General features: G+C 40.7%; 4 protein-coding genes across 5 annotated transcripts; 3 read left to right on the top strand and 1 right to left on the bottom strand.

Moving 5' to 3' along the window:
• The first annotated feature begins 771 nt into the window (after positions 1–771).
• Positions 772–4,724, top strand: LOC135626643 (protein HEAT-STRESS-ASSOCIATED 32-like). The gene is made up of 5 exons (XM_065132090.1): positions 772–1,023; positions 2,765–2,956; positions 3,040–3,250; positions 4,103–4,326; positions 4,418–4,724. The coding sequence occupies exons 1-5, from the start codon at positions 844–846 to the stop codon at positions 4,526–4,528; spliced, it is 918 nt and encodes a 305-aa protein (XP_064988162.1). The 5' UTR covers positions 772–843; the 3' UTR covers positions 4,529–4,724.
• Positions 4,725–5,020: 296 nt separating this feature from the next.
• Positions 5,021–5,644, bottom strand: LOC135627583 (NDR1/HIN1-like protein 13). Its single transcript, XM_065133707.1, has one exon. The coding sequence runs from the start codon at positions 5,642–5,644 to the stop codon at positions 5,021–5,023; it is 624 nt and encodes a 207-aa protein (XP_064989779.1).
• Positions 5,645–5,744: 100 nt separating this feature from the next.
• Positions 5,745–11,055, top strand: LOC135626642 (small ribosomal subunit protein mS86 (rPPR1)-like). 2 transcript variants are annotated; one of them, XM_065132088.1, is made up of 3 exons: positions 5,745–7,113; positions 7,893–8,067; positions 8,470–11,055. In XM_065132088.1, the coding sequence occupies exon 1, from the start codon at positions 5,859–5,861 to the stop codon at positions 7,080–7,082; it is 1,224 nt and encodes a 407-aa protein (XP_064988160.1). In that variant the 5' UTR covers positions 5,745–5,858; the 3' UTR covers positions 7,083–7,113; positions 7,893–8,067; positions 8,470–11,055. The 2 variants fall into 2 exon arrangements, with proteins under 2 accessions (XP_064988160.1, XP_064988161.1); XM_065132089.1 differs by having other exon boundaries at positions 7,893–8,081.
• Positions 11,056–13,412: 2,357 nt separating this feature from the next.
• LOC135626641 (disease resistance protein RGA2-like) lies at positions 13,413–17,415 on the top strand. The gene is made up of 3 exons (XM_065132087.1): positions 13,413–16,812; positions 16,929–16,976; positions 17,067–17,415. Exons 1-2 carry the CDS (start codon positions 13,546–13,548, stop codon positions 16,944–16,946), a joined length of 3,285 nt encoding a protein of 1,094 aa, XP_064988159.1. The 5' UTR covers positions 13,413–13,545; the 3' UTR covers positions 16,947–16,976; positions 17,067–17,415.
• The last annotated feature ends 2,359 nt before the right edge of the window (positions 17,416–19,774 follow it).

Genomic DNA, 19,774 nt, shown 5'->3' with positions numbered 1-19,774 from the left:
TTGTCATTGCTGTGTGATATTATCAGCCCACAAGCTTCAAGAACATTCCTTGTTGTGGCTAAGGTCAATTTCTCCTATCAATTCTTTAGGTTTTGCTATATATGTAATGTATATAAAATTAATTTGACTTTATATATATATATATATATATATATATATATATATATAGGCTACAAGAGCTAATTATATATTGTCTCATGTAGTTAGTTACTCTTTAGTATTTCGGTCCGTGCATTTTAAAAAATTATTTTGATATCCTTATGGTTATAAAAATAAAATATTTAGGTTTATTTATCCTATGATATTAGTTTTACTAATGAAAATATAAAAATAAAAAGAAAAAAAAATAATTTTAATGTTTTGATGGTGGTGGATGACGATGTTGTTGGCGTTGACGTAAACGTCTGCATTGCTATTTTATCGTCATGAAGTTGAAGTCTATTGGCCAAGTCATTGCAAAGATTCATCACCTATTGAAGTAGGGCCCAAAGATGTGCACCCCTATCGTCGACATGACCTGAATAGGCGATGGATCTCCGTCGTGATGGCTTCGACGGTAGACTTTGATTCCGCGAATGTTAAACATCAAAATATTAAAATTGATTCTGTTATGATAAATAGATTTATATATTTTACTTTAATATCTATAAATATGTCAATATATTTTTTTAAAGTGTAAGTATTAGAATAGAAAAGATAGCTAATTGAGGATTAATCCGCAGGCCCAAATAAAGCCCAATAGAAACTTCTCCGTGCGAAATTGGCTTTGCTGGCGCCTGGCGGAAGGAAGGAGAGGCTTCCAGAACCCGCTCAAAGGTTCCGATCCTTTCTCCCTCAGCTCATATGCCGGTAAGCAGGGAGAGAGAGAGCAAGGAGGGAGAGAGAGAGATGGCATCGAACTACTACTACGGTTGGAAGAGCTTCAGCGAGGACGAGGACCGGCCGGAGAAGCCGCGATGCTTCGGCGTTACCGAGATCAGGGGGCCCGACCACTGCCTCGCCGGCCGTCGCCACGACCTCGAGGTACCAACCGGCATCGCCTTCCCTTCTTCCTGATTTGGATCGTTTCTTCACGGAAACGATCGAATTCGTTGAATTCGTCTCGAATGGGGAGCGGCGATGGTTGCCCTTGTCGGTCTCACTTTCTTGCTTCCCTCGAGAGCATTGGGATATGCTCAATTTGTGTCATTGATGTGGACGAGAAGATTCTTGGATCTATATTGGCTAATCTTAAATTTTTTATCAATGCTGTAGCATCTAAAAGTTTAATCCATTAGATGAGATATGATCTATATAAATCACCGTCGCTCATTTGTGGGTGCGGGTGACAGATAGCTCAACTCAGCACGTGGCCTGGACAAGATTCGAAATCAGGACCTTTCGTCTGATACCATCTACCATCTTAAATCTTTTATCGATGTCATTGATCAATGACATTGTGTTATCAATGTCAGTAGATAACACTAGATTTATATATTTATATCCTTAACAGCCAATGTTTAAGCTTCCTTTTTTAGTGGATTCTTGCTCTTAATTGAAACGATGAAGCTGTTCCTTGAGTTTGATGTTCCGGCATTTTGATGACGAGTTGGTTGACAGAGTATGAGTTATGCCCTATAGGGAGAGTGGAAAATGAACAGCTTCCTGCTTTATGGATCGATCATGACATTGGCAATAGCATTTTATTGCAGCAGCTATTTGGGGTTTGCAAGCGCGCTTCTTGGTGTTTTACCTTCAACCGCGAAACTAGCTATCCATCGAACACCATTTCCAAAATTGCTGATTCTGTTGTGATATTATGGCCTAAATCCGTGTGCCACCAAAAGATGCAAGTTCTGTAGGATCCTTTTTACTATGTGATGTGCCATAAGCAGAGACATTTAAGATGTTCTCGAATCTAATAGTTCATGTTTATGTCAACTGAGGGTTCCATCTTAAGTCGAAGAAAAATGGTTAGTAAATTATGCTTAGTTATGGATAACTAATTAGGAGGTGACTCTTTGGATGGTTGTTCCTTGAGAACCACAGGCAAGGGAATGAAACATGAAATACGAGCTGCGGAATAGGCATGGGAGTGAAAGTGAACTGAAGCATGGTTCATGTACATGTTTAACATACAGCAATTTCCTTCTCAGTGTAGATCTCAAATTTATTGAGAAACTTATTAATTTCAAACTCAACCATTTGCAGAAACTAGTTTTATGGTAAAATTGTGAAGCATATGTAGTTTCTATCCGTTGTTACGTTGATTACTGAAGTTAGTTTTCCTTGATACCAGTAATTTTCTGATATTATAGTAGTACTCTTATGTTGCTGATCCTGATTCACCTTTTATGCAACTTCTTTGGTCCGTTATGTTACTTTATGAGGGAAATTTTGTTGCCATTAAGAAAAAGTTCTTGTTGGCTTATTCTTTTCATGTCTTTTCAATAGTATGTCAACCTAATGTTCTATGTTTGCTCACATATTATTTAAATGGTGTTGAAGCTACTTCCTACTTCCTAGTCTGTTGCAGGCTTGCAGAATCCTTTTCATAAACATAATTTCTTTTCTTTAAATTGTATGGTGCTTCGTGTTGCTGATTAACTTGAATAAAGTTTATCATGATTGTGAAAATTTGGCTTAACACATCATGGTATATAATATATATGATAAGAATTAGTGTATTTAGTGGATTTTCCCCCTCTTTTTTTTTTTAATATCCGATCATCATCGATTAAGCCATGCTAGGTTTTTGAAAAAGACTTGTGATGACTACTTGTAGGACATCTTGGAATCCATGGGAGAGTTTGTCGATGGTTTGAAGTTCTCAGGAGGCTCACATAGTTTGATGCCAAAGGAATTTATTAGGGAAATAACAGAATTGGCACACAGACACAACATATATGTTAGTACAGGTGATTGGTCAGAGCATCTGCTTCGCAAAGGCCCTTCTTCATTCAAACAATATGTTGAGGTATGCAACTTTTCCGATTTTATCTTTTATCCTCTTTATTTCTTTCCATTTAAATTAAATACTTTGCATTTGTGCATTTACAGGACTGCAAAAATCTAGGGTTTGACACAATCGAGTTAAATGCTGGATCACTGAAACTTCCTGAAGAAGCACTTTTGAGATTTGTTCGTCTCATCAAGGGTGGGGGCCTTAAAGCCAAGCCACAGTTTTCAGTAAAGTTTGACAGGTCTGATATTCCCGTAACTGGAGATAGAGCTTTTGGAGCCTATATAGCTCCTGTTCCCCCAAGCTCAGGTAATTAGAATCAGATTGCCTGTGGCAACTTGGAATAGCAACCTGGAAGTGCAATAGCTTATTATGACAATTGGATCCACACAAGCTATTTTGTGTAATTGCAGGTCTAGCAAACTTTAAGGTCGTAAAATCATAGACACAGAACTAAGATTCTGTTTTTATTTTTAACCCATAAAATGCCTATCTATACTACAGTCTTTTCATTCACCACTCATTTCAAAGCTAGCATCGGAAAGTTATGCATGAAGGCTTAAGTTCAATGCATGAATATGTGGATCGTATTCCATAAATGGCATATCAATATACTTCAAAAAAATATTCAGTTGGTATACATCTTACGTTTCTCCTTTGGATTTCTTGTAAACAGTCATTTGATCTTTTTAAGCTTTCAGTGGTTAGATATACACCAGTAGCTACTTGTTGAGATTTGAAGATAATTTGTCCCTGTCTAAGATTTCAAATGCTATTTGTTTCTCATCGATCTTAAACAGTTAAATAAAAATGTTAAAGTTGTAATAGTATTTTGACAAAGTAGAGACTATAAAAAACTTTTGTTGCTTCCAAAGGCTTGAGTTGGAACCTCTGTTTCACCTTGGCACAGATGCAAATTTGTCCTTGGCTTCCTTGTCTAAGATTCGAATGCTATTTCTTTTTGTCGATCTTAAACAGTTAGAAATAAAATGCTAAAGCTGCAATAGACTGTAAATTTTATTGCTAGAATTGGAACCTCTGATTCACTAAGCCACAGGCCAAACCATGTACCATGTATGATTGACGAGGTTGTATTCCTTTCTTTAAGATTCTATTCTAGGTTTTTTTGCATCATCATTCCACGGTTTTTTTGTTTCACAGAAATCATTGAAGATGTTGATTTGTTAATCAGAAGGGCCGAGCGATGCTTGGAAGCTGGGGCTGATATGATTATGATCGACGCCGACGACATTTGCAAGTATGCTGACTCTCTCAGATCAGACATTATTGCAAAAATCATAGGTCGCTTGGGACTGGAGAAAACCATGTTCGAAGCATCCAGTGGTAAGACTTCAGAGTGGTTCGTCAAGCGCTACGGACCAAGGGTAATACACTTTCCCCTTTCTTTCACCTGATCTAACCAAACTCTCATAACAGAGAACTCTGCTAAATTGGATCATGTAATTTTTCCAACAGGTGAATCTTTTTGTCGACCACTCTGAGGTGATGAATCTGGAATGTCTTAGAGGGCTCAACTTGGGCAGAAACCATACATCTGTGCTTGGCTCTTCATTTTTCCGCATTTGATAACCCCAAATTAAAACTAAATCCATCTCGTCTTTACGGTGCTTGTTTTCGTATCGTTTGTTGTATAGCGTGCGACTAGAACTTGCTGTATTGTTCGTATCTTAAATAAATCATGGTGTACTCTCGGAAACATACCTTGTTCGTGTAGTTATGTTAATCTTGTTTGAGACATTTAATAATCTGGCACTTGAATTCACTGTTCTTGACATGCATAATTATTTTGACATTACTATTTCTTCCTCTCCAACTTATTTACCCTCTCAATAGTGTCTACTATAGCAATAATGCAGCTCTGTGGCATATGTAAAATGTTGCATCCAACAAATGTTTCACCCCTTTGAGCATGAATGTTGTTCTTCTATCAGTAATTACGTAATTACTGTATATATATATATATATATTATTTTTGTAATATATATATAACTCATGTAAGTTCCTTTTGTAATATATTATTTTTGCAATATATATTATTTTTGATGGAAGTACATGCGGCTACAAGAAATAGATGTAACAGCGCTTGTCCTTGGAGCCCACCGTGATGAGCCCGTCGGGCCCCACCTCCACGTCGCAGCTAACGTGGAGGTGGTGCCGGTGCGTGTCCCACGTCGACATCCTGAACCGCACCACCGACGCCAGCTGCAGTCGGAACACCACCGAGCCCGCCCTCGCCTCCCGCGCGACCGTCCCCGCTGCCGCAGCCGGCGCCACCCCCGCCGCCTTCCCGCTTATCACCGTCGTGTTCTTCGGCGGCTGGAAGAACGGTCCCGCCGCCGGGGCTGCCGCGGCCCCGACCCGGTCGTCCCGGTAGTAGACCGAGACGAAGACCGAGTCGTAGGAGACGGCGATCTCCTGGTTGGGGTTCCGGACCGCGACCTCGAAGGAGAAGGTGAGAGGGGCCGAGCCGTTGGCGGAGAGGCCGGTGACGGAGAATGAGGATACGTGGAAGCGGGGGCGGTGGGGGCGGAGGGCGAGCCAGAGCACGAAGAGGAGGACGCAGGCGGCGAGGAGGAGGGATAGGAAGGCGGAGCAGATGAGCTTGACGACTCGCTTGGTGAGGGTCCTATGGACCGGCCGCGAGATGAACAGGGTTGGCGGCGAGCTGAGTTCGGTGGGCATTGCCGGCTCGAATGGGCGGCGGTGGCAGCTGCCTGTTAGTTTTTATGTGGAAGGTGCGGAAGGATGGCAGGAAGCCGAAGGCATATATCAGATCTGCGAAGCCATTCCTTTCTGCTTCTTTTGGCTTTCCTTTCTTCGGACAAAGGAAGGTATGCTTTAAAATCTGTGCAAGTATCTGTCTGTTTTGATGTCATCAAGATGCGTTCTATAACTCATGGAGTTGTGGCCGGCTCGCGTTACCCACCTTGTAACCGACCCAATCGTTGCGATGGCTTTGCTCGTCAGGCTCTGCCGCTGCCTCCCTCCTCTCGGCCTCCCCCTCCCCCGCCGCCTCTCCGCTGCCCCGACCGCGGACCCTGCCGAACCCATCACTGCCGTCGCTGCCCTCTCACTTCTCCGCTCCGAGAAGGACCCGGCCCGCGTTCTCTCCATCTGCCGCGCCGCTGCACTCTCGCCCAACTCCTACCCCGATCGAACTGCCCTCTCCCTCGCCGTCTCCTCCCTCTCGGCCGCTGGCTCCCCCACCTCCGTCCGATCCCTCCTCGACGGCCTCCTCTCCTCCACCTCCGCCGCCGTTGCCCGTCCCCACGTCATTGTCCTCTTCGGCCAGGCCGGCATGCTCCCGGACGCCCTCCGCACATTCGAAGCATCCCAAACCCCGTCTGTTCGATCTCTCAACGCTCTCCTCTTCGCCTGCATCCTGTCCAAGAAACACGCCGAGGTCCCGAGAATCTTCTACGATTTTACCATTTCCTACGGTATAAACCCTAATCTCGACACCTACAACACCGTAATTAAAGCATTTTGCGAATCGGGATCGTCAAGATGCTTCTTTTCCGTCTTGGAGGAGATGGTTCGGATGAGAATAAAGCCAAATTTGACGACTTTCAGCGTTGCGCTTGCTGGGTTTTACCGCGAGCAGTTATTTGATGATATTAGGAAGGTTCTGTGGTTGATGAAGAAGCATAAATGTCATGCCGGTCTCTCAATCTATAATGTTAGGATTCTGAGCTTATGCAAGCTGAAGAAAAGCAATGAGGCCAAGGAGTTACTGAAGGAAATGCGAATGAGGGGCATGAAGCCAAATTGGGTCACCTATGATCATCTCATCTTGGGGTTCTGCATTGAGGGGTGCTTGGATGAGGCGAAGGTGCTTTTCAGGGAGATGGATAAGAGAGGATTGGTCCCTGAGAGCAGGTGTTACTTCAGTTTGATTTACTTTCTGTGCAAAGGTGGGGCTTTTGAGATGGCTTTGGAAGTGTGTAGGAAGAGTATGGAGAGGAATTGGGTGCCATGTTTTTCCCTTATGAGGGAGCTTGTGAATGGGCTTGTTAGTACTTCGAAGTTTGAGGAGGCTAGGGATATTATTGCAAAGGTGAAGGAGAAGTTCCCCACAAATGCTGAGATGTGGAGGGAGGTGGAAGGAACTTTGCCGTAGTTGCACACTGAGGACTTGGGGAGTCTGTGAGGTATGCCTTCTTTACCAGAATGAGATGTGGTGGTAGAATGGACTACGGATTTAATGAACTCCTGTTTAAAACCGTATATTAATTTTTTATGCCATAGCTATGCTAGTTGTATGCCCAAACTAAACTTTCTGCTCAGGCTATCTTCTGTTTACTTGCTTTCTACATTCTGAGTATGTTTCTTCACAGAAGTGAGAATTAGTAGGAGAGGAGGAGCAATTTCTCCTAAAAGAATGATTTTCTTGTCAGAAGAGAGATTAAATTGATATTATGATTTGTCAAATTTTCTGGCGACAACCTAAAATTTTAAGTTTTAACAATATTTTGTTACAAGTTGATGTCCAAATCTGCTTCCTTTGGAGGAAATGTATGTCATAGCTAAATAGAGATTTCATTTTGACCCTGTGGAAGCTTCTCTTTGGTTTCTTTAGTGGGAGTTTGCCAGTTTTCTATATTCCAGCAATTGTCTCAATCTGTCACAATAGTTTCACGTAGCTCTGAAATTTTGTATTAGAGGTAATAATGGCTATCCCCTTATTTAATCCTTACGGGGGCTATCTAATCCTTTCTGAAGCTTAATAGAAGTTTTGCTGCTTCATACTTTGAAATTTTCTTCTTGATAAGTTACATGCCAGGGGCTGCTACATGTAACAAGCCCATTTATCCTAAGAATCATAGCTATGTATGTAGGATGATGATTAACTAGTATCCTTCAGATTTCTGAATAGGATTCATCATATATCCTTTTCTGATATTAGTTTGTTTTCTTTATGACATTTCAGGATTCTCGATCTGACAGAAATGAGGTCATTAGCTACCGCAAGAATTAAACTTTACCTTGCCGCTGAAAAATGATATTGTCCAATGTGGAAAAGCATACATTGAATACATGAAGGAGGCTTCCTCTCCCTTGATGGATGTCTTATGCTTGATTGGAATTTAAAATCGAGATATGAGGTTTGTCAAGTCTGGTAAATTAAGGAATGTGTTTGCAAGTTAACCCACAATTGAGTTTTTGACTTAAACTAGTACAGTATCAGATCTTTTTCATCTCCTGACTTTTACTTCAAAAATTGCTTTGCATCTTCTTTTTATATTATTGACCATGACAGCCAATAACTTTTATGAAAAAGTTATTGATTTCTCAAACTTAATTTTGAATTGCATCAGTTCCATATGCTCGCCACTGATATACCACAAGTCGACAATATCATTTGTTTTCTATAGCATTTTTTTACTTGATCCATTGCAACTAGGAAACTTTACATTCTATAATTTCTTGTTCAACCTAGACAGTATCATTCAGAAGGTGGTTCATGATTTTAACAACAGTATCCTTGATTTTTTTTTTCCTTGCAGGATTCAGTTCAATTATCATCATTGGCTTGCAATTCTTTTTGATTTGTCACTGGACAGGGAACACTGGCTGTGGCTTACAATAAATATTAATGTGTCCTGTTAGTTTCTTCAATTAGGAATGCTCCTATATTTAGATGGCCGTTCTCTTAGTATTTAATTGTCAGTTGAAATTTAGTCTTGTCAACTTACAGATGAAACCAGAGTTTTAGGTGGTTTTCCTATGGTGGTTTTGTTTTCTGGGAGTAAATGAAATCGAGCTCCTTGGTAATCTTCACAGATCTATTATTTAGGGTGAAATTTGGATGTTCTTACCAAGGGGATGATGGACAAGTGGATTTTGATCATCTTGGATGATGTGTGGGAGGGTTTCAATAATTCATTGGAGTACCTTGCCACCCTGTTTTATTCTAGGAATGAGGAAGCAGAATTCTAGCGACAGCCAGGCTTGAAAGCATGGCAAAAAGTATAGGTGACAATAAATCTGAGAACTGGGAATTATTTAAAGAAGCATTTGGTGACCAAAACTTCAAAAGTTGGAACATATATGACAGCTGCATGCACATCTGAATCTATCCTATTTTTTATATGCTTTGTTTCCAAAGAATTACTGCTTTGAGAAAGATCTAGTACCGTAGCTTTGGATGGCCCTGTGGTTTGCTCACTCTGATGGAGTAGACAGTGGGAACTTAGTAGATGATCTTTCAAGTAAGTCATTTATTAAGAGAGGAAGAATAACAAGTTTGTGATCCACAGTGTTTCATTAGCTTGCAGAATGTTGAAGAGGTTTTGGAAGATCTTAAACGCTTGCAGATGTTGATACTTTCTGAGCTTCCGGTGGATTTATCTACAGTTCGCTAGCAATGAAATCGAATAGCTCCTCAAGTTATTTTGCTTGCTTTAATATCTAGAATGGCTGAATCTGTGGCACTCTAAGCATTTGCAGTTGCAGAAAAACTTGAACAAGTCGTTCATAAATGCTGATGTAAAGCAATTTCTGTCATAGCTGGGATCAGCAATTGAAACTCTTCATAATTAAGAGTATTGTCTCCAGCATCAGAAACGTTTCGATGTAGGATGGTTAAGGGCCATGAACGAGCTTCAGAAGTGACTTTGCATCAAAGGTCTCCATCATGCTGTGACTCGAGGAAAGTTCAGCCTGTGAACATAAATAGATTCTTGAAGGTCTCCAGTCACATTCTAATCTTAGAGAGATGATGATTACAGGATACATGGGCTCAAATCTCCAAGCTGGCTAAAGGAAAAAATTTTGTCTAATATTGAGCATTCAGCAGCGTCCTGCTATTTGCCAATCTTTAGCAGCCTTGCTTTGTGCCTCAGATGTTGTTGGCCTATACATCCAGTGCCCTATTCATCACAGCAGCCTAGCACATGAAGGAACACAGAGAGAAAACCTGATTTCCAGAAAGAAAGAAAATTTCAACTTTACAACTATTTAGCCTTTGAGGCTAATCTCTGGATACATGAGTTATCACAATTTTCTCAAAGGATTCCACGACAACAAAATATTACTAACTGGATTAGTCAAAAAATGAAGCGTTGGAAGCTGATGTAAATGAGCCTTCAGGCGCGTGAGGACCGAGCTATGCGCATTGGTGATAAGCCTCATTTGGTGGTGAAGTCCGTAGCATCTCCTTCTTAGCTTGTCGACTGTCAAGAGGATAACAGTCCTACTCCAATTCCTTAGCCGGCTGGTCAAAGAAGCTCACCGAGAGTGATTGAAGATAAAAGAATACTGCTCACAGGTCATGCCCCCTAGTGTCATAGGGAAGGTATGGCACGGCACATTAGTATATTTGACGTGTGATAAAGATTAATCTGAGCACAAAATGTATTGTCATAAAGGGTCATCTGAGCACCAAAAATTGCTATATGTTTCATGAGACCTATGCCTCCATGGAACGCCTCCAAAGGTCGATATATGAAAACTTCGGCGGATCGATGCCTCCTTGATCTTTTGGGCATAGAGGGATTTAATTGAAGTGGAATCAAATGAATCTATTCGTTGGATTTGTGCTCAAAGTATAGTAGGGGGATCCAAGGTCAATGGCTGAAACTTTGAGGGAATCGATGACTCTTTCACTGGGCAAAGGGGGATTTGGCTGAAGTAGATGAATCTACTTCTTTTATTTGATGAAACTCCAAACACATATCCTTTAGACATCAGTTGGATTTGTGCCCAAAGAGTTTAATATATGAAATCTATCAATTGAGGATGGTGAGATTCGTTGGCGTTGACCATGGGATATCGTAGATGTTCGGGTGTTCGAGAGCGATAAAGGTCACGGCCAATGACCTCTGCAAGAACCATCATATAGGTAAGCATTTTTACCGAGGGGAAAGATTAGGATCCTTTTTTTTACATCAAAATATTGGGAGATGATATAGGTGATAGTTAATTGATCCAACTTGGTTCGGATCCACATGCACAAGAAGAAACCTTCGAGAGCAACCAAGGCGGTATCGAGTAAACAATAGTTGATCTTAATTATTATGATCTGATGGATGTTTTATGATACCAGCAAAATATACTGATATGCAGGTGGCACCGAACCCTTGACCTCCTCACTTTGACTTGGCAGCTAAATCCTGCTTGAGGAAGATTCGATCCAAATATTTAACATCCGTCTCAGTACGCAACTTTGGACTTCTGTCCTCCAAAGCAGCATTTATATCCTCAGCTAGACAGCAACTTCCCCTTAATTATTTGTTGACTTCAACAGCTCCGCACTGTCACACCACCTATTTCATTTCATGCACAATAACCATCCTCACCAGCAACCCAAGAAATAGCTCTATATACTGTAGAGCTGGTGCTATCTTTCTTTAAATTAAATCTGAAGGTTAATTATAGATTATCTTATATAGCCAATTACCTTTAATGTTTCTATTTTTATATTTTAAAAAATTAGATTGATATTCCTATAATTACGAATGTGAGACATTTAGATTTATTCATCCTAACGATATTAGTTTTACTTATAGAAACACGAAAATAAAATGTAAAAAGATAATTTTACCGCTCTACGATAGATTACGATGTTGTTGGTGTTAACACTGACACAGCTGCCTAGCTACTTTCAACAACGATAAGGTCTGCTCTTATCGTGATACCATCCGCCTTAACGAGGAGTGCACCGCCTGAATCACATTGTTCTACATCTGCATCGATGCTGACGTAGTTATTGAATGATATACATGTCGACGTCGACGTAGATGCAGAGCGACATGGGTGGAAAATGATATATCAACAGTTATATACCAAGGCGTTAAATTGTTAGTCATATTAAAACATGTTCGCAATGAAGATGACAAATCTATAGTAAACCAGACTATATGGTCATGTGTAGTGCTTAACGCATGACAATAGTCATGTTGACCGGTGATAGACTACAATGATCATAAAATACATGTCACACCAAAATCAAAATTTTCCCACAATTATGGAACGCTGCATGTGGGAAACGAATGACCACCACAATCATGTGATTGAGGGTCTATGATTTATGACTCTGCATTAGTGTTAGGGTTATATTTGCATTGATGCTGACGTAATTACTGAGCAGTGAAAGGATCGTTTGGCCAGAGGTGATACTAGAACTAATATGACAGTGGGGGGAGCGATAGGAGCTTCGACGACTCTAGCTTCGGATCGAGATTAGGATCCATCCAATGAGTCAACGATGAGGTGGGCATCATCTTTATCGTAGACACTACAATGACCACCACCATTTGTGTCGACGTTGACATAGCAGTTGCTGCTTGGCAACTACGTTAACATCGATAAAGATGCAAAACACATGAGGCGGGTAACGATAAGATCAATGATGTCCTCCTCGTGGAGGTAGGTGACATCAAGTGAGCGCATACTTCATTGTCATCGGATGCGGTAAGACAACTACATCAATGTCAACGTTAGTGATGTCACCGTTTATCACCTTCGATGTCATCTGCTATCGAATATTAAAATTATTATTTTATTTTTATTAGTAAAATTAATATCATCCGGATAAATGGACCAATATAACTATAGCTAATACAACTTTTTTTAGCGTGAAAATTGAAACGCGAAAGATAATTAGCTATAGACGATAATATGACAATGACCGGCACAATATACTGATGACGAGTGCTGACGGTTTTTTTTTATTGGGTCCCACTGGAATCGTGGGTTTGCTGCCTGGAACGGACAGCTGAGCTCCTCCCGGCGTCGTTTTCCACCGTCAACGTCGCCGCCGCGGACCGCTGCTCGCCCCGACCCCGTTGCCCCCAAACCGGAGAGAATGTTCTCGACTCAGATTCATCGTCATCATTCCGCATCTTCTACGCCGGAATCTGATGCCGGGAAACATCCCCCGGGACGAAAGAGGCAGATCGAGTCGGATCCTGTTCGGATTCAGGCGTTCCGTCGGCAGCACCGAGGCGGCAAGGAAGGCCGACTTCCCTTTCAAGAAGAGAACAGAAGGGAGACAGGAACCCGCGACCAACCGGTAACACTGTCTTCTTCCCTAATTTAACGCTAGATTTTAGATTATCTGATGCAAATAATTTCACATGCATCTCTCAAGCACTAAATCCAACCAAACGGAGGCATAAATTATAGACCCTCAACCACTTGAAGCGTTCCATAATTGAGGGGAAAAATTGATTTCGGTGTGACAGTTCTTGTATTTTGTGATCATTGTAGTCGATCACTAGTCAACATGACTATTATCATGTGTTAATCTATACGTATCATGTGCAAAGCACTGCTCATGGCTTTGTCATATAATCTCGTTTACTGTAGATCTGTCATCTTCGTTGGCACCATGTCTTGATTTGGTTGGCAATTCAATGCCTTGAATCTACAGAAGGTGCCAATGACTAACTAGATCTCTGAAGTCAAGATGAGTTGGTCTTTTTATAAGACAATATGAGAAGGTGCTCCACAATATTAAAGTTGTCTGCTGTCCTGAATGAAATGTGTCTGCTCATAGTTTCCCTTTCGTCACTTAATGACCTTACTGCTCATCTGAGCTCAGTCTCTTCTCCGCTGGAAGTCAGAGGCGAGCTCCTCTAATGGCTCCACTGCTAATAGCAGGTTGGTTCATAGGCACATTCATAGCTAAGGTGGCAGACCTGGGCATCCTCTACGTGAAGAACCAGTATGAGTACCGGGATGTCAAAGGCAAACTGAAAAAACTGGAGAAAAATCTCAGAAAGATCCAAGCAGCACTCTTTGAGGTCGACAAGAGACGGATCACAAACCCCGGTTTGGAGGAATGGCTATGGGACCTAAAGGATTCTGTTTATGCTGCGGAGGACGTGATCGATGGATTTGAGTACAATCTGCTTGAAGATATAGCCAAGGGCAAGAACCAGCTGATTTTTGAGGAGCAGAGCAAAGACCGGGCTAAGATCAAGAACAAGTTCATACACACACTCAAGCTACTGGCTTTTTGCGACAAGGATCTCAACCAGTTGGATGATGCTATCAAGCAATTCAGTGAACTTGTAGATGAACTTGGCAAACTTCTCAAGGTGGTGGAGCTAAATGTAGCAACTAACAAGAAGGATGATGTAGAAATTCCCAATTGGCGACGAACAACCTCCCCCATCAAGCCCAGGCCACTGAGAGGACGAGATGAAGAAGTAACGAAACTGAAGATGCTTCTTAAAACAGGTAACAATTTGAATCCTGATAGCAACAGTTTTTCTCTTGTTTCCATAGTAGGCCCTGGTGGGATCGGTAAGACAGAACTTGCTCGGCTTGTATACAATGATGAAAGTTTAAAATATGATATTAAGGCATGGGTCTGTGTGTGCAATAATTTCGATGTGAGGAGGCTTTCCATAGAAATCATAGAATCTGCTGCTATCCATCGACATATTGGTCTTCACAGCATTAATAATTTGGATGAGATTCTCAAACTGACTGATCTTCATAGCATCAGTAACTTGGATGAGATACAGAAAATTCTGTCCGAGTGTCTAAAGGACAAAAGGGTTTTAGTTGTTTTAGATGATGTGTGGGAGGAGTCCGTTGCTAACTGGGAAAACCTGTGCAGTGCATTTAGATCTGGTCACAAGGGATGCAGAATCATAGTAACCACTCAGCTTGAAAGTGTGGCAAAGATGATGGGGACCAGGGACATAGTAAATCTGGATGGCTTAGATGACAAGGTTAACTGGGAGTTACTCAAAGAATGTTCACTTAGTGACCAAAACCATGCTGAGCATCGGAGGTTGGAACGGATAGGCTGGGAAATATCTCAGAAGTTGGGGGGCTCACCCTTGGCAGCAGTGACAGTAGGACGTGCTTTAAAATATGATTTGAAGGAAGAACACTGGAGAAGAATCTTGCATAAGAAGATATATGAAATTGAAGAAAAGGAAGGTGACATTGTGTCAGTTCTGAGACTCAGCTATGAGCAGCTGCCTGCATACTTGAAGCAGTGCTATATTTCATGTTCTTTGTTTCCAAAGAACCATAGCTTTGAGAGAGATGATTTACTTCAAATGTGGATGGCCCTAGGCTTTGTTCAAGCAAATGACAAACATGACAGGATGGAGGACATTGGTCAGGACTTAATAAATGAGCTGTCATCCCGATCCTTTTTCGTGAATGCAAAGAGAAAGGAGGACAAGTTTGTGATCCATGCTGTCTTGCATGAGCTTGCCGATTGTATTTCTGATGGTGAATATTTTAGACTTGATGATGAATATGAAGGAAATCAGCCGATTAGAATCCCAGATAAGGCTCGCCATATTTATGTTACTGCTGATAATCTGGTTATGTTTTCTAAGATTTTGTGCAAGAAGGGCAATGTGCGCAGCCTTGTTGTTGCTGGTGATCTCTCCCATGGCATCCCCAAGTCTGACTTTGTGGATAGTCTTAAAGAGGTTTTGGATAGTTTTAAATGCCTGCGGCTTTTGATACTTTCTGTGCTTGGAAGTGGCTTACCTAAGGCTATTGGTGGTTTAAAACATCTACGCTACTTGGAAATCCCAGGTGATGTAATTACTGAATGGCCAGAATCATTTTTCAATCTTTACCATCTACAGTGGGTGAATCTGAAGATGTGCTCTAAGAATTTGTTGCTGCCAGAAAAGATGAACAGGTTAATAAGACTTCGCCGCCTAATTCCTAGTCTAGAAGCAATTTCTACCATAGCTGGAGTTGGCAAGCTAACTTCTCTTCAGGAATTAAAGAAGTACCATGTGCAGCTTAAGGAAGGATTTGAAGTAGGACAGTTAAGTGCCATGAACCAGCTTCAAGGAAAACTCTGCATCAACAATCTCCAGTATGTTGAGAGTATGAAAAAAGCAGAACAGGCCATGCTGCACACCAAAGAGCACCTTAGCAAGTTGAAACTACATTGGGATTATAATGGGAAAGAGATAATCCAACACAGCAAATGGGAAGATGCCGAAAAAGTTATTGAAGGACTCAAACCGCATTCAAATCTCAGAAAACTGACTATTTCAGGCTATAAAGGATGCAAATCTCCAACATGGATGAAGAATAAAGTGTTGTCCAACTTAGAGCACTTAAAGTTATGCAATTGCAGTTCCTGGAAGGCTCTTCCACCTTTTGGTGAGCTTCCGCTTCTCAAGATCCTGCACATAAGATCTCTAAGCTCAATTGACAAGATTGATACAACATTCTTTGGCATCGACAAAGATAAAATTTGTGTGAATCCCCAAAAGGAGAAAAAAGAGAATAATGTATCATTCCCTGCATTAGAGGAGCTCTTGTTTGATGATCTGAAAAATTGGAATGCATGGGATGGACTAGAGAATGGCTTTGAACTGTTTCCTTGTCTTCATAAGCTCTTCATTTGGAATTGCAACTACTCAAGGGGGCCTCTGCCTCTGCCATCGTTCCTCAGGGAACTTACCATTCTAGTGTATCCACCTAGTCCAATCATTTTTCCCGAGGACATATCCCCAACATCAATGTTCAAGATTTACACTGATAACATCCATCTCATCCGGGATTGCCTTGAAGAAAGGAACCCTGTTCTGCTTTGCACACTGGAAATCCATGGCATCTCTGTCCTGAGATCCCTTATTGATGAAAAAGATTGGTTCTTTCGACTCAACTCCCTCAAACAACTTGTTCTTGTGAACTGTGGGACCTACAATCCTCCAGAGCTGCAGAACATTTCGTTCCCTATAATTCGACGTGCTTCAGATGCCCGAAAAATCAACAGACCACCAGTAGAAGCCTCATCAAAGGAATCACGCACTAGGCAACGTGATGAAGATCAGGGATGGAACACCCAGTCCCTAAGTACCAACGAAGCGGTGCACATGCCGACTCCCGAGAAGATGGACATCAAGGTACTATCAAATAAATATGCTTCTTCTCCTCTTCATGTGTTCTGCATCTGGACCTTTTGTCTTTGATGAAGCCATGATGAAAACGTAACCACAACCCTTTACTTATTCCTGAGCAGAGGTCAAAGATGGCCTAAGGTGCCAAGCAGGATGATGCATCTAACTAGGTACTATATTATGAATGCATGGCTTACCCTTCATGTTTATGAAGTGACGTAGAGAAGTAACCACACTGTTTCTCACTTATGTGTGAGCAGATGATGAAGACAGGCCAAGGTTCCATGCAGGAGGTTCATGTGTCCAAAGGCAGATGAAGAGCTAAATCGAAGCCCATGCTGCCGCTCAAGGTGCTTCCTGCTCATTGCCCATATGTGCTTGTTCAGCGTGTCATGCCCGTCTCAAATAAATTTGCTGGTAGTCCAGTATTAGTAGTCTTCTTCTTTAAGTTCCCATTTTCTCTTCGGTAATAAGGGTTTCCTTTGCTGAGGGAACCATCATTTACTTATCTACGTGTGTTGCTTTGTTCTTCTGAATGCAGCTACTTATTTCAATGCAATGAACTATCGTTCTTGGTGATTCATTTGCATCCTTTATTGGGCTTTGTTCTCTGGTGCCAGCAAGATCGATCTTATTAATGTTTATCTGAGGAAAATGCTATAGATATTTGTTCATTTCATAAGGTGAGAAGGAGAAAAACCAGTGAATTAGAAAGAAGCCGTGCACCCTTTCCTTCAGTACTATGTCATGAGTTCTTATTATCTCTTGCTTAAACAACCTTATTCACACACAATATGCCACTAGCAAATGTTTCATTCTTATTTGTTTCTGATGGCTCTGACTTTGTCTGTGAATAGCAAAACAGGAGATATAATGACTCCATAGAGTGGTCAACACAATGAGAAGTAGTAGTACTATCAATAATTCTGAGGTTGCTCTATCATCAGTGCCCAGTGACAATACATGTCGGCAGGAATCTTTCGAAGAGATGTTCAGATGAATCAACATCATTCCCCGAAGTGATAATGCAAGTAAAACTCGGAATCTTTTTGCCACTTGTTAAGAAGAACATGGTCACCAAAAGCAATAAAGATATTGATACTGTTATCGGTCGCCTCAAGAACTCCAGCCATTGGAAAAAGGTTCAGTAGTTTTAATTTGATTTCATTTTTTTGATGGCTTAGGATTTAGATTAAGGAACCATTGATGAATTAGGATTAAGATTTATAAATCTTAATTATTAGTGAATTAAAATTTATCTTTATAAATTCTTAAAAAATCTCAAAGTCTTATCGAGAGAGATATGCTTCCAGTGGAAACTTTAAATAGTTAGAATACTGTACTATTTTGATTAATTATTTTATCCAAATGTATTTAAATATTTTTATATGGGTACAAATGTCAAATTCAATTATAGAGATATAAAACACTGATTTTGAACGGATTTGTGTGCAAATTTGTCATATAAATAGATATGAAAATAAATGTTAAACTCATAATTAAAGGGATAAATATAAAACAATCATTGATTTGGGAGGGATATGTATGCAATTTGTTATATCAATTACTAAATACACCAAAAATAAGCTAATAAATGTTAAATTTAAATTTAGAGTGATAAATATAAAGAATAATTGATTTTGGAGGGATATGAATGTAATTTTGTTATATCAATAAATAAATAAACAAAAAATAATAAAATTCATGCTTAACTCAAATGTAGAGTTAAATTGATTCTAAGAATAAGTATGTAATTTTATCATATAAACACAATATCAAAAGGATAAATATTTTTACTTGTGCAAATTAAATTCTCAAGTCGATTGAAAGGAAAAGTCAATGACACCTGAGTTAGCTCAACATGGTTCTAGTCCGTGTGTATGAGAGGGATGACTAAGCCATTGATGTATCTTAAGAACTCTTTCGACGGCTAAGGTAGATCCCAATTCGATCTCTCTAATACTTAAATTAGTCTCGATATGAATAGAATAAATTTAGGAAATAATATATAACATTGGTAATAATATAAATAATAACTTTTCATATTAGGTAAAAGAGGGAGAATATCTTATAAAATATTATTTAGTAAGAATAACTCTTGATCACTCCTTTTGGACTGATGTCCATATTGATAGACAATGGGATAGTTCTTATCTTATTTATGCCAACCAGGCTATCACATATATGGCCCTGTGCCGAGTTGTTATTGGTCGAGAAGATTTCTTGTATCATTTATTCTCTATGAATGTGCACTTTGAGAGCTCTTCTAGAGAGGTCTAGAAGTATAGTAATTGGGTAAGCACATACACTATGTGGAAATAAAGGGGATCCCATATGTTTGATTGACTTGATCAGATGAGAGTTAGTTGATCTGGTCGGGTTGGACACTGGCCGACTTGGTTGTCTCGTGCATTTAACAAGGAGGTTGGGTGCTGATTGACCTAGTTGCCTTGGGCGCTCATCGAAGAGGTCGGGCGCTATTCGACCTAGTTGGGTTAGGGACTTACAGACATTGTCAACTTGGATTCTTGTCGAGGAGGTCAAGAGCTGGCCAACTTGGTTAGGTTGGGAATTGGTTGACCTAGCTGCCTCGGATGCTCATTGAGAATGTCAAAATCTAACCAACCTAGTAGAGTTAGGGGACTAGTCAACCTAGTCAACTCAGACACACGTTGAGATTAGGAGTTTGCTGACCTGGTCAGGTTGAGAACTAGCTGACTTGGTTGCCTCGATCGCTCATCAAGGACGTTAGGAACTAATTGACCTAATTATCTTAGACACTCGTCGAGGTGGATGCCTTGAGTGTTCACTAGATGGACACCTTGGATGCTCGTTGAGGAGGAGGGCACATTGGGTGCCATTGAGACTCTCATCCCGAGACAAGTATTGTTTGGATACTTATCCCAATGGAGACATATCAGTTGCCCCTTAAGATACTCACCTTGAGAAGGGCACATTAAGTGTTATT

This window comes from Musa acuminata, chromosome BXJ2-11, assembly GCF_036884655.1.
Source record: "Musa acuminata AAA Group cultivar baxijiao chromosome BXJ2-11, Cavendish_Baxijiao_AAA, whole genome shotgun sequence".
NCBI classification, from domain to species: Eukaryota; Viridiplantae; Streptophyta; class Magnoliopsida; order Zingiberales; family Musaceae; genus Musa; species Musa acuminata.
The sequence above is the reverse complement of the archived record's forward strand: the minus strand, read 5'-3'. Positions and strand labels throughout refer to the sequence as shown.

Bases quoted from the DNA above. Each gene is read 5' to 3' on its own strand.
- LOC135626641 (XM_065132087.1), top strand. From the start codon at position 13,546: ATGGCTCCACTGCTAATAGCAGGTTGGTTCATAGGCACATTCATAGCT.
- LOC135627583 (XM_065133707.1), bottom strand. From the start codon at position 5,644: ATGCCCACCGAACTCAGCTCGCCGCCAACCCTGTTCATCTCGCGGCCG.
- LOC135626643 (XM_065132090.1), top strand. From the start codon at position 844: ATGCCGGTAAGCAGGGAGAGAGAGAGCAAGGAGGGAGAGAGAGAGATG. The intron at 1,024-2,764 runs GTACCAACCGGC...GACTACTTGTAG, and splicing joins GCCGTCGCCACGACCTCGAG to GACATCTTGGAATCCATGGG. The intron at 4,327-4,417 runs GTAATACACTTT...TTTTTCCAACAG, and splicing joins TCAAGCGCTACGGACCAAGG to GTGAATCTTTTTGTCGACCA.
- LOC135626642 (XM_065132088.1), top strand. From the start codon at position 5,859: ATGGAGTTGTGGCCGGCTCGCGTTACCCACCTTGTAACCGACCCAATC.